This window comes from Brachionichthys hirsutus, chromosome 10, assembly GCF_040956055.1.
Source record: "Brachionichthys hirsutus isolate HB-005 chromosome 10, CSIRO-AGI_Bhir_v1, whole genome shotgun sequence".
NCBI classification, from domain to species: Eukaryota; Metazoa; Chordata; class Actinopteri; order Lophiiformes; family Brachionichthyidae; genus Brachionichthys; species Brachionichthys hirsutus.
This window is the reverse complement of record NC_090906.1, coordinates 6,121,566-6,135,641: the sequence shown is the minus strand read 5'-3', so window position 1 is coordinate 6,135,641 and position 14,076 is coordinate 6,121,566. Positions and strand designations below refer to the sequence as shown.

Sequence of the window (14,076 nt, the reverse complement as noted above, 5' to 3'; positions counted from 1 at the left end):
TTTGTACTTGGAATGATGGTAGTTGATAATAAACTAAGAAGGAGACGAGGAATACCTGGAACATAGCCGTGGCGTCCAGCCTGAAGCCGTCCGACCCTGGCTGCCTGACGAGGGCCGTGGCTGATGGATCATCCACAGCCAGCACAGCGTTGAAGCTGACATCACCAAACACACGGGCCCGAGTCTCTGGCCGCTCCTTGTCCTGGTGAGGTGTGTTCAAAATGGATTTTTTTTTGGTGAAAATTTGATTCATCTCTCTCCTTAGACTGAAATTCCAGTCAATATTAGAATATCAAAGATGAACTTACAAGAATTTTGAATCTATAGAGCAGCGAGGGGGAGTCAGCTAGGCAGCCGAATTCAAACTCGGTTGGGTTGTACTTAGGCACGTATCCGTCGGCACCGGTGCAGAGGAACACCTTCTCTATGCTGCAAAAGAAAGAGTCTCCAAGGTTCTGCACAGGGTCCACCATCACACGGCCGTAGATGGCATCACCTGAAATAAAAGGAAAGAACCAGCACATTCTGACTTCGGAATCAGAATACTTTTATTGATCCCAGAGGGAAATTCTGTTTGCAACAGTGCTCCACTCCACAAAACTTCTTCTCAGGTTGTTTGTCTGATGTGCTCCTGTGTTGTACCAGGAGCTGATGGAGGGGGTGGGTGGTGGTGTTCAAGATGCTTTCCCTCTCTCCATCACAGTTTCAACCCCAAAAACATCACTAGTTTATATATTTATACAGTATAAGTAAGAATATACTTATATATATATCTATTCTTAACTTAACAGACCACACTGCTGGTTGTAGGTTTAAGCAAAAGTTTTGAATAGATTAAAAATAAAAATAGCACACACACACACTCACACAGTGTTTGATCACAGGGCTGAAATAGAGCGGTATACCGGAATCCGAGTCAAAGACACAAAGACATATTTTGTGGACTTTAGGGCCGTATATTAAATTATTAATAAGAGTATAATATTGGACCTTTTAATATAGTAAGAAGATACTTACCCTCAGAGAAGGCTACATCGCTCTCCTGACCAAAACCCATAGAACCATCGGAGAGCCACAAGCTTCTTTTGGACAGCAAGAACATCTGAGTATTCAGACTGAACTCCACCGCAACTGGGTCACTCACCTACACAAGGATGAACGAAAAGAGAGGGATTGAATGACACAGAAAGAGAGACAATATTCTTTAAAATAAAGAATGTAAATTGTTTTTGGATTTAAGGTTCAAAATATAAGACCATCTTACTTGCTGGAATCTGATGTCCAAATCGAAGGTAACTCTTTCTCTGGGGCTACAGACAGGTGGAATGGCATATTCCATATTCCGGGTTGTGGTGCAGGGGATCAACTTCACTGTGTAGGTCCCAGAGTAATCTCGCACCTGCCACGAGCAGATGGGACAGATGCTCAAGGGTCATTCTGTGTCTGTCCTCTTTGATTTGCTTGAGCACAGAGATGTACACAGTGGATGATTCAGGATGTGCTCACCGCAAAGTCAGAGATGAAGCTCCACCGCTGGACTGGCTGGTTGTAGCTGGGCTCACTTCTCACTAAGGTGAGGTTGAAGGTCAGGCTAGGGTGGTCCACACTCATCACCATAGACGGCATGGAGGCTACTTGGTAAAGGAAGTTGTTCAAATGAATCACTGACGCCATGAATGTGTGGCATCAAATAATGGTTATTAGTCTCACCAGCAGTTTTTGTTCCGCCTCCATGATGAGACTTCACAAACAGGCCCCTGAAACGAGCCTTGGTGCGGAAGTTAACCACCAATCGCCCCTGCTCATTTATGCTCATGCTGGTCGGATACAACGAACCTGGCCAAAACACACAAACCCATCACATTCTATGCAAATGGTTCTTTTTTAACTCATTGAGTGCCAGCCACTAGCGCTGTGATATTCGTGCTGCTTTAGGAACTCACCCTGCAGCTGGGCCCTTGGGGGGCTGCCGATGCCATCCTTCCAGAGAATGGCTGTGTCGTACACAAAGGTGAGGCGCATCTCGGACTGCAGGTCAAAGTGCTGCCAGCCGCCGGTTCCCACAGGGGAGTGGAACACATATGACACATAAAGGGGCACACGCAGGGTCACAAAGGACTGGACCAGGTTACGCACCTGAAGGACAGAAAGAGTTAAATGCATCGGTTCACACTGCTCAGCCGCACTGTCCTCTTAAGCAGACGGGTGATAAGATATCATAAGCGCTGAGAAGTAAGATACGAACACATTGATCTCCTCCACGAGAGGCTTCAACTCCTTTCACTCCTACTCGGCGTAAGAGATGCAGAAACGTCTTCATGTGTAGTGCATAAGGCTTCACAGTGGGCAGCGATGTGGGCTTGCATTGTGCTTTTCTATTTTGGTTTAGCGAGCTTCTGGCTATTTGAATAAACCTTCATTGACACACATACATGTTATCTATTGATACCACAATTGTACATAACATACATCTTTCAAAATGTATTATGCTGCATCTGATTTCCAACTCCACTGCAAAATAAAGTCAACAACCTGAAAAAAAAAAATGCTTTGCGTGAACGACTGTCAAAACTGTGAACCCTCTTCCTAAACAGAAATCATGTTGGTTGTATTTGCATTTATAAATAAATGGATGCATTCTTAACTTGAGCTCAATTAGAGACTGAGACAATGAAAAAGATGGAAACGACCCCATGATTGCACCACTTCTCTTTGCACCTCCCTCTCCTGCACTTAACGTCAGAGAAGGAATTATTTTAACCAAAGAAGCAGAACGTTTATGATCACCAGCAGCCAGATGATCAGATGCCCTGACTGGATGCAATAAATTCCAGATTGATTCAGAGCCAGCATCCTGGAATGGATCAACCTATCACAGAATGGTCATTGAAATCTTTTATTTGAAGCTTCGAAGGTACAGAATCGTACAGAATCTTCTTGTTGATTGTCCAACAGTGGCGGACAAACTATGCCAGCTTGAACAAAGCATTGCGCAACATGGACGTATCGAGGCTACAAAAAAATGACTGAAAGATGACAATGTGACTGATGATGGCAAAGCCTTCAAAATTTGCCATCACAAGAGCAAATATGTAAACATTTGAATTGTATAACTGAAATCACTTACAGTAACTATAATTTTGTGCCCTGGGATTTTTTTTTCAAATATTCTTTTTCAAAAATGTAAAAAAAAAAAAAAGAAAGAAATTGAAGCAAATTGCAGCTTCAATCACACTTTCATTTGTGAGATGCCAACAATCCACAGAATGAAGTGGGCTTCCAAGTCCAAAAACCCCCAAATAAGTAAATAAATAAAGCTTAAAGTCAGTAGTACGGAAATCTCTCAGTGCAAAACAAAAACAGCATTGTAAAGGTAGCGAGTAAAATCATTGGCTCACAGCAGCTTTCCTTGGCTGAGACCTTTGACCGGCAGGTGTTGCGGAAGGCACGGTCGATTCTGTTTTTGCTCTTCTACGCTCTGGGCGGAGATACAAACTCCCCAGAATAAAGAGCAACAGATTTTTACTTTTCATTCGTCCCAAGTGCAATAAATGTTCTTAACCTGCGCTAATCTCACTTGTCTGCACTGCTAAGCAGCACTTTATTTATTAGGGCCTCCATCCGAGAGATAGGACAGACGTATCTTTTTTAACGCTCTTTTTACTGTTTTTGATTCATGTTCCATGTCGTCCTGTACTTTGTGATTGTGTTACCGTTGTTGTTGACCTCTGCTGCAAACCAAATTTCCCCTTGAGGGACAATAAAGCTCTGAACTGTAGTGAGTGAGAAACCGTTACCGCTGTTAGAAGAATTAAGTTAACTTTTGGATAAAAGTGTATGAAGTTGAAAATATGAATGAAGTGTATTTTGGAAGAAATATTATTTACTGAGTGAAATTTCATGAAAAGGTAAAGCTGCTATATAGAGCTGACAGTAACTAAAAACTGAATATGAATCCTTAAATATATTTCTGCTGCAGCAGCCACTGGGTGTCTCTGTTTTCTAACATTACAACAGCTACGTTGAGGACCTGAACTACAGTATGTACAGTAACGTTTGTCTTACAAAAGACAAAACAGACACACATCAGTGGACTTACAGCCGATATCTGAATAAGTCCTGGGGAGGAGAATAAATGGCAAGATACATTTAAATTTATTTTTTGCTCTTTTTTGGGATCAACAAAATCTTTATTGTGTGACCACATAAATGGCAAATTCCAATCTGATTTCTAAAATATAATTTGGACACAAAGTAGCCCTCGCTGCATTAAGAGTCTGATCCATCTCAGTGCGCCTGACATCTCAGCAGAGTTGTGAAATCGGTGACTCGGAAACCATATGAGGAATTAAATGACTGCTAGCGGAGTGACAAACACGGCCCTCGGCGTGTACAAAGCCATCATTTTATTACAGCAACCACATAAAATAATTTTATGCTGAGTGGAACCGCACAAGATTTAGAAAATATTAACAGATTTAAGATTATAACTGTATAATGTCTTGCCCTTTTGTTTTGTAGTAAGATAAACCTCCAATTTACTCCCTAGACGACAGAGAATGGCAGTTATACAGTCAAAAAAACGACAAAGAAAACACAAATCATTTTGATGTTACAGCCAAAAGGTTTAATATTATAATCTGATCTGAAAAGTTCTTCTGAAGTAGCTAAATTATAGAATTCTTTGTGTATGCTCTTTGGTTGGTCATTTAGCAATCTCTTGAAATTAATGTCCTATTTCATCTTCATCTCTTTCACACACACACACACACACAGAAAAACACCTGCAGTCGGCAGTCTGATCAGCAACGAGAAGCTCACAGATCAAAGGGCGGAGGAACACAAAAGAACAGCAGGGCACGAGTAAATGGTCTGCCTTCTCATATACCACAACAATAAGCACCCCGAGGATGCTGCAGCTCTGCAGAGTATGATGCAACTACTAGAAGTTTGCATCTAACGGGCAGCCTGACCCGCCTGACCTCTGAGGCGAGCTCAGTGATCATAGCGCAGCCAGTAAAGGCCAACATTAGCAAAGCGGTTTGATTTCTGCTGGAATCCTCAGGTGGAGGTGTGTTCAAGATGTCAAAAGAATCAAAGGCTTTCACGTCTTAATCCAGGATTTAATGTGCCACATGAATGAGCTGAGCTCTGATTGGCGGGAAAACGCTTTTGTCAGCGGGCATGTTTTGCCGCGTAAGTAAGCACGCGCATTTAAAAAGTGTCAATCACACATTGAGGCACAGAGGTGGCAAACACACACAGGCAGCGAATGAGATGTGATGCAGGCAAACAAATACAGAGTCATTCTATCTGCCGAGCCCTCTCATTCAGAAGGCTGTAAATAGACAATGAGCATACAGCCAGAAACAGGAAACCCCAGATGTAGAGAAGGTTGAGGACTTCAAGGACCTCGGGTCAACGGTGCAGAGTGATGGAGAATGTGGGAAGGAAGTGAAGAATCGTGTGCAGGCAGGCTGGAGGAAAGTATCAGGTGTGCTCTGTGATAGCAGAGTGTCAGCGAGGATGAAGGGGAAGGTCTACAAGACAGTGGTGAGGACAGCCCTGATGGACGGCTTAGAGACAGCGGCTCTGAGGAAAAGACAGGAGGCGGAGCTAGAAGAGGTGGAGATGATGATGCTGAGGTTCTCCTTGGGAGTGACCAGGTTGGATCAGATTAGAAATGACACAATAAGAGGAACAGTAAAACTTAGACGTTTTGGAGACAAGGACAGAGAGACCAGACTTCGATGGTTTGGACATGTCCAGAGGAGAGATGGGGACTATATCGGTAGAAGGATGCTGAGGATGGAACTGCCAGGGAACAGCCAGAAACAAACACACAAAGGCTAACAGCCGAACAAATGTACACAAAAACCCTAGATTGAAATGTATACGTACACAGGAACACCGAAACACACACATACCTGTCCATCAGTCCCTACGGTGCCTCCGCAGTCAGTGAGCAGCTCAGACATGTGGTAGTAAGTGGTGAACGCCCAGAGACAGGCTTCCAGGTTGAGATTCCTGTAGAAGCGCAACGTGCCGCCCCCCCGCAGGGAGCTGCTGAACTGATAGGGCGCCGCGTCGCCCATGCTCTCAGTGCCGCGTGTGGAGGCGGTGATGAAGCTGCGACCAGTCGACACCTCCTTGTAGTCGAGCAGGTTGGAGCAGCGGTGGTTTCCGACCCGCGTTCCGTCCGGGCTGAGCGTTAGTTCAAAGTTCCTGAGAGGCCGAGTGGAGATTACAGGAAGCATGCCTGCAAGATACAGACGATGTGATTCCGACTGTGCTCGACTTACCTTTGATATCCAGAGAAAAATTACAATTTCAAAAAACTCGGTGGAAAGAAATGGTCAAGTGAAGAGGGGAGAAGAGATGAAAAAAAGAGAGCAGGGGAGCAAAAGAAAAAAAAAAGGAAGAAAGAAACCTGGGAGACGAGGAAGTAGGAAACTGATTAAAAATCAAGAAAGAAATGTTTGGATTCGGGTGAGCTGGAGGGTTTCTCCAGCAGGGTTAGATACAAGCCAGCAAGATCTATATTTTGGCTGTCAGGCCGTCTGTGAGGATCCCCAGACGTAAATATTACACTACATTACACTTCACTTCATCTCTGGTATGTGTCCTGCCTGCAGCGCCCACCTACCATCTATATGAGGCATGGTGACAGTCACTTTGATGAGGTTTGGGTGTTGAGGGTCTTCCGCTCCAGTGTAGCGTAGCTTGGCGGAGAAAGGCTCGGCGCCAACAGTCCCCATTTTACGAGGTTGGCACATTCCTTTGTACGGCAGAATAAAAAAAGACAAACTTAACGGTAAAGCTAATAATAACCTAAAGATCAATGCAACTCAGGGTATTTATCCAGTCATAGGGTATTTTTCTCATGATTGAGTCAGATACTGCAGTCATTTCCACAGTATAGCTTTATTGTGACCTCCGTGCGAGCGTGTCCCCCAGTATGTTGCATTCAGGGAGTGTAGTTGTAATGAAGGCAGCAAAATCAATAACATAGAAGGAGAACTGGAATGACTTCTTATTTTTTTTCCTTTGTGAAAAGAATGAGTGCTCTGACCTTTCCTCAGAGCACGTATTTGAAATGTCATTTTATTGGGTTGAGGAAGTGCTGCCTGTTGCTCTTCTGCTTATAATCGTTATCATTTGCTCTGATTTTCCAAACATGATATGTGTCTGCTTTGTGTCATCTATTCCTCTACATTTACAATCGAGTGCTAAAAGACAATATTCTCAACTTTGCATAGTTATAGTGATCTTGTGCGTTCCAGATTAGCGTTTTTCATACAGAACATTATGATGATCTCTTAAAAATCTGTATAGCTGTATATTAAAAGCATTAAAATTAGCTCCATCCTGACCAAATGCAGCAGTAAAAGAATATGTAGCTGAAATATCCAAGCAAATGAGAACAAAAATGTTGCTTTGTATTTGTATTTGTCTTTTATCGTGCTGTGGTGAATCTGTACAGCTGTGCAGTCGACACGGCTTGTTTGAAAGCGCTGTTCTTGAACGCTGCTTGGAAAACAAAGCCGTGTTGCTTCTTGCTGCAACATGAGGTTAAAGCTGTGAATAATTCCTCGACTGGAAAACAACAGAAGTTACAGAAATGGCTGTTGGTTGTTCTGTTCTCACCTTCCTCCCGGCTGATGGTGACAATGGGGCTGCTCAGCTCTAAACCCTCCTCCCCATTAGAATTAACAGCCCTCGCAGCACACTGGACCCTGGAGCCCGCCTGGAAGTAGACTGAGTCTAATGTGATCATCTTGGACGATGTGAAAAAGGTGTCAAAGTCCACCTCTCTCATGGGGCTGGTGACGCCATTGGGGCTAGCCGGGGCACTGATGAGCCAGCGGTAGCGGCTCATGGTATTGTTGATATGTTCGCTGACACAAATAGAGCCCGTTTTGTCATAGTCCGGGTATTTTGTGTTGCAAGCCTGCAGGATGGATGAGGATGATAGGGAGAGTGGGCGGGAAGATGGGGAGGGAAGGATACAGCAGCCAGAGGACAAAAAAAAAGAGAGAGAGAGAGAGACATGGATTAAAAAACAAGTAAGAGACTTGCAAAGGAAATCCAGGAAATGTTTTCATGTTATTTTTATCTTTTTTTGTTTCTGCATTTAAGCTCTTAGAATCCTATTTATATAATCAGGAAAAACTGAGCATCTAACGTGTTTCTGTGGATGTTCTTTAAAATCTGTGGACACTGTCTGTGATGCGTGCACACACACACACACACACACACCTGGGTCCTCGTTAGGTCCCCTATCTCATTAGAGAACTTTAACTGCAGTCCATCAATCTGCGCTGCATTTGTACAACAAGCAATTTAATTCAAACACATCTTTAAAGCTTTTCGAGTGCCTGGATATCATTTTCTGTTTGACTCACCGTGACACAGATGACGGGGTAGCCGGCAGGCGGGTGGATGTTGTCTGCCGCTCTCGCGACATCGTCGTAATGGATCAGCGACGCCACACGAGGCAGGGAGGGGAAGGTAACGTCAGCCACGCCGGCGGTCTCCTCGATGTAAACGACCACTTTGGTCACCTGCGCCAGGTGGAGCCAGTTAGTGAGAAACACACACATGGCACCTTTTGTGATTTGCAACATTTGACTTCTTTCTCTCATGCTCTCTTTGCTTTTTCGTTTTCATCGAAAATCTATTAGTTATCACAAAATGTTTTCGTCGCGTTGCTGGGATCCCCTGGAACGGGGATCCCTGATCCCAGCGGGATCGACTTGGCAAAACGTTGGACAAAGCAGGGAATGAAAGGGAAAAACTATTTTCATCTCTGCAGTTTTTCATCAAGCGGAAATTCTATATGTGGATATTCTGAGATTCCTGTCTGATGGTTAGACCTTCCTGACCTGAGTTTCAGCCACCATGTTTTCATCAGGCTTCAGGTGAAGAGTAAAGGCTTCCCTCATCTCTCTGACTCCATCAAAGAGCACCTCCACCTCCACCACATGCTCCTTATCCCCCTCGTTGAACTTGATGTCTGGACACACACAGAAACAGCACATTAAACATGTATAGAAAACACAGCACAGCTTCAACATTCAACATGGTTGAGTATGTTGTCTTGGGTAATATGAAGTCTGGTCACATCAAGGCCACGATTCTCTATTTTTACCTGAATTTAATTTCACAGGTTTGCCTAAATCCTGTTTTATTGTTGCAGGGGAATGCATTTGATGCCATAAAGTAGTACAGGTTTCTATTTGCACAATGTTAAAGGTGGACACAGTAATGGAGCTTTTGCTTTTTAAATGTGTTGCCCTGAAATAATACGAAGCAAAAAAAGAGAAATCGGGCGGTTGATGATTAAAACCAGCTGGAAGATTTGCACCATTTGAATTCGAGGTCGAAGGAATGATTTGAATGGACTGAGAGCATCCGTACGGATGTTTCAAACACTGATTCAGCTAAGGAAGGTTCACTGTGTCCGAGTGAATAGAGAGGAAGATTCACCCTGCGAACAAAGCATGAAATATACTGCAATTCAATTTAATATTGCATGACCCTCCACTGGACTATTGCAGAAATTACCTTTCCTCATTTGGAATGAAATTAGAAATCAATGACCCTCATCCAAATAAATCCCTTTAACTTATTTAACATTGCTATGGGAAGCCTTGCTCCTAAATGGCTCATTAGCTGCTACGAAAATGCTTAACAGAATTCTATCAGAGAGATATCTGGAGGCCAGTAAGAATAAAACTAATGTATCATGTGGAGTGCTTGACCACGGGTGGTGCTGTAAAGGTTTTATGTGCAAGGGCATGTATTTAATAAGCGGAAGGACTGCAAGAGTGGTTTTCAATGTGCACCAAATAGTCTTAATTGATTTCTTGCCATGGCGTAGATTTAGCCCTGAAGGCTAAAATAGGACACGCATGCCCTCTTATTATACCTTGAGACAATGGGTGGTAGTCCTCTCCGGAGATAGCTGACCCGTCTTTGGTGTGAACACGGGTGACTGACACCTTGGACGTGTCACCCGCTCGTACCACGGGGATCCTCACCGTCGTCACTTCGCCGACTTCCTTTGGTTCGCTGACGCTGTACTTCGTTTCAGAAAAACGAATGATGGGTTCTGAGGTGCGCAGAGAGGAAGAGATGCGTATTTAACACTTTGCAACTTAATTAGCACTGATAATGACAGTCAAGAAATTTTTTTTTGCCAAACATTTAATTCCTCACTCTCCCCAGCCTCCCCGCCTCCTCCTCCCACTTACTGTCAGCTGTGTCCTTGATTTTCACTCGGGTCTCATTCTGAGCTCCCACTGATGCACCGAACTGAGAGCCACTCTTTGGGCTCCCCAAGACCAATCGCAGCTCTTCCTCTTCCTCATACAGCGTGTCATCAACCAGTGACAGAGTACACGGCTTCTCTGCCTCGCCTGGGAAGCACAAGGAGATGGCGATGACGGCGATGTGTCAATAAAGTTTACGTGGAAGAAAGGATAGAAGATATTCCAGTCTTTTCTTTTCTTACGCACACATCTTTTTTTCACATTCATTACACCATTTCTCACTTCCTTCAGAGTTATTTTGGAGCTGTTTGCACATTATGTTCATTTACATATTGTGCAAAATAAAATGCTAAAAAGAACAGTGGGTGATGAGTTGAATATATTCAAATTTATTTGCAAGCCCCTGTAATGTCTGCAAGGCATTGTTATAATAATAAGAAAAAAAAAGTGACCACAGAAATTGTGTACTGTCTCGAAACGCAAGATAAATGTAGAACATGTGGAGAATACTTTATGATGCATTGTGCACTTCTATGATTACTGAGGTACCTGGTAAGAAGGTGATGATGGATGCGTCTGTGTTGGGTCGCTCATCAAAGTCTGAGGCGACCTCTGCAGAGGCCTGACGGCTGTAGCAGCGAACGGTGGATTTGTGTCTGACGTCACCGCTGCGGTGCAGCACGGTTGTGATCTGACCGTCGCTCTCCTCCCCAGTGTACACCGGCGCACGGAACTGGACCTTTGGCACTGTCAGTCGAGAGGAGAGTTCGAGCATCACATACAACTTGAGGAAAGGATTAATAGTCTTCGATGCTGTTTGAGCTCATATAAAAAGGAAATCAAATAATATATCAACCAAACTTTAACAAGTCCGGATGATTCTCCTTCCTCTTGCTCTCCTTGGAGACAAATGAATTGATAGATTCGAATTTAGCGGAAAGAGCAAAAAGGTATGATTTACAAGGCTTTCAAACCGTTTCTACGGATGTCAGTCATATTCATTAATAACAAGTTATTAAGTTCGGGAATCAGAAAGAATTAAATTACAAAGATGCAATTAAACATTCAAATTATATATTGACATAAATGAAAACAACAATTTACATACATTCAGACATCTCTGTTAAGTCCGTCTTGATGCTAACACATTAAAGCTATAACCACAAAAATCTGTACCTCATTGTTATGCGATAAAAGCATCCAATTAGCACTAAATATAAAATACAGCTTCGGATTGTATGAAAAGTCATAAACTACACCTTTTATGAGGGGAAAATATGCGCAGAACTTTGACTTAACGTTTTGAATAGATGTCGATATATTTGACAAAATAAATGAAACCTGCTGGTGGCGCCAGAATAAGAATGTGAGGGTGATGACACTCATTAGAATAAATCTGCGCCGCTCCTTTTTCTCTGCAATTCCTCCAATAATTGTCAAAGAGAAGTCTAAATGTGATCTCGTCTAACAGGCGTCATTCTCTGGGGGCCATGATTGACCCTCCAGATTTAAATGCCACCCTCAAAGCATTACTAAAAAGTGCCAAGGTTAAGGAAAATATATGGTAAATGATTCCAAGTAAAATGGAATGGAATTACTTACAGTCAGACACAGAGTCATTGATGAAGACGGTAGCTCCCACAGGATCTCCCAGGATGCCATTCACCGGCATGCGCAGGACGAGCCAGAACCTCTCTGTCCCCTCCACCTCTGGCTGTCCCAGGTCATCCAGAATGGTGACCCTGAACGTCTGCATGCTGACTCCTGGGGCAAAGTCCAGGCTGCGACTGATGCCCACATAGTCAATACCAGCTGCAGGAAGCAGAGCCAGACCACGGGTTGAAAATATGATAAGATGCTGAGCAGTTGTAAATAATGCAAATACGACTTGGAGCTCGCCTTCTGCTGACACGGGCTCGGCTTTGCGAGAGCGAACCGTGACGGTGCCGGTCTTGGACAGATCAGTTCCTGTCCTCCACACTTTGACCTCCACATACCCGTCACTCTCATCTACGTGATAATGTTTCTCTCCGAAGTAGAAAACTGGAGCTAGAGAGGAAACAAAGAGAAGGGGGGAAAAAAGGGGGAAATAATGACAGTAAATTAACAATCTTCTATTTATTCTTTAACATCTGGTCTGCTCTACACTGTATAATTACCGGTCGTTTCATCAAGTGACCCCCGTGCTGGCTTGTTGATGCATTTATACTGTGTTTGACATCCTTCCATGAATTCCATGCACAAACCTTTCGGAGTTTTTATTGATTGCTTCACATTTGGGAACATGTTGCTTTTTATAGGGTTGTTGCTCGTCTCATGTTGCTTTTTTTTTGTGCTTGACAAATTCTGTTTATCCTCAACACAACGTGACGTAGCAGGAATCGCATTTACAGCTTTGTTCCTTTTCTACTTTAATTAGTATTGATGTAGCCCGTCTTCCCACCTTACATGCGCACCTGCGGTAGCAATACACCTGTCTGCAGCCAACTTGCAGTCTGACAGGATCATTTGTAATGCCAGCGGCTGGATTCAGAGGTCAAACAGAGACAGCTTATTAGTGTGAAGTTACACTGCAGGGAGGCGTGACCTTTCAACCTCCGCTGGCCTTTCATCCCACATCATTGTTACCAGTCTTCTGACAGAATCCACTAAGCACGTATATATAAAAAAAAAGATGCAGTTAGCAGTGGAAAAACAAGGAACCTGTGTGTGTGTGTGTGGGGCTCAGTGAGAGAGAGAGAGAGAGAGAGAGAGCCCCCCCAGACTGCTCAAAGGTTTGTTTGAACTGGCATTGCTTCCTGAGGCAGCAAAGTAAAAGGAGTCCAATGTGTGTTTGACAGTTTCATCGCACCCCCCCCCCCACTAAAATAGTAGCACTATATAAAATGTTCTGTTTCTGCTTTAAAGTGTCAGTCCTGATCACTCGACTCCTTTCTTATATTCTGGCATTTAATCCAAAAATAGATGACATACTATCAGATTTTCTTTTTCTGTCAGGCTCAAACACTTTCGTAGTCCAGAAATATTTTTCCTGAATATTACTTTCTGAAGTGTTTGCTTTCAGATTTAATTTAGACACTTTTCTGGGCCCCCGATAACGGAAGGCAAGAATAGAGCAGGCCTATTTAACTGGAGGAAAGGGGGAAATTAAGTGCATTTTGTTTGTACATTTCACAAAATGACTGCACAAAATCTGGTGCAGCCTTCATTTCATTTCCTCTCAGCGAACCTATCTGTCCTTTGTATTTTCCACACACAGCCGCTTGTTGTGTAAATACAATTCAATTATTTGCATAATGGAAGAGTGAAAGGACAATTACAGATTAACCTATTTTAGTGGACAAGTATTACCTCCGCCGAGGCGAGGCGGAGATTATGTCATCGCCAGCGTTTGTCTGTCTGTCTGTCCATTAGCGAGGTAACTCAATACGCTCTGGATGGATCTGGATGACATTTTTAGTGAATTGGGAATGTTACCAGGAACAGATTATTACATTTTGGTGACGATCCTGGATTCTGGATCACTTACCGTGGAACACATTCCCATTATGAACAGTGACAAAACGTCTACATTCTCACGTCCTGACTGAGCCCAAGGACTACAAATTCTGGCAGCACGAGAAAAAGTTGAGTGATGACCGATGAGAGACAACAGCGTCCTCTCTTGCCTTTGAGGTCATGCATGTGGTTTAGCACTCTGAAGCGTGTGTGAGGTCCAGCGAAGGTGCAAAGTTGTGATAATTACTATGTGTGGGTTTCTGCAGACCTTTGTATGCCACTGCACTTTTAACTACAGTTTACA

At 43.4% G+C, this 14,076-nt stretch overlaps 1 protein-coding gene across 1 annotated transcript in view; it reads right to left on the bottom strand.

Moving 5' to 3' along the window:
- LOC137900236 (FRAS1-related extracellular matrix protein 2-like) overlaps window positions 1-14,076 on the bottom strand; it is a 49,742-nt gene that overhangs the window by 863 nt on the left and 34,803 nt on the right. Inside the window, exons 7-23 of the mRNA XM_068744297.1 lie at window positions 12,174-12,323; window positions 11,877-12,086; window positions 10,824-11,021; window positions 10,257-10,421; window positions 9,932-10,114; window positions 8,886-9,016; window positions 8,406-8,564; window positions 7,648-7,951; window positions 6,647-6,778; window positions 5,928-6,259; window positions 1,944-2,136; window positions 1,711-1,836; window positions 1,507-1,631; window positions 1,265-1,399; window positions 1,018-1,144; window positions 309-496; window positions 56-202 (exon numbers count right to left, since the gene is read on the bottom strand). Coding sequence (XP_068600398.1) covers window positions 56-202; window positions 309-496; window positions 1,018-1,144; window positions 1,265-1,399; window positions 1,507-1,631; window positions 1,711-1,836; window positions 1,944-2,136; window positions 5,928-6,259; window positions 6,647-6,778; window positions 7,648-7,951; window positions 8,406-8,564; window positions 8,886-9,016; window positions 9,932-10,114; window positions 10,257-10,421; window positions 10,824-11,021; window positions 11,877-12,086; window positions 12,174-12,323 — 3,005 coding nt within the window. The remainder of the gene's footprint in view (window positions 1-55; window positions 203-308; window positions 497-1,017; window positions 1,145-1,264; window positions 1,400-1,506; window positions 1,632-1,710; window positions 1,837-1,943; window positions 2,137-5,927; window positions 6,260-6,646; window positions 6,779-7,647; window positions 7,952-8,405; window positions 8,565-8,885; window positions 9,017-9,931; window positions 10,115-10,256; window positions 10,422-10,823; window positions 11,022-11,876; window positions 12,087-12,173; window positions 12,324-14,076) is intronic.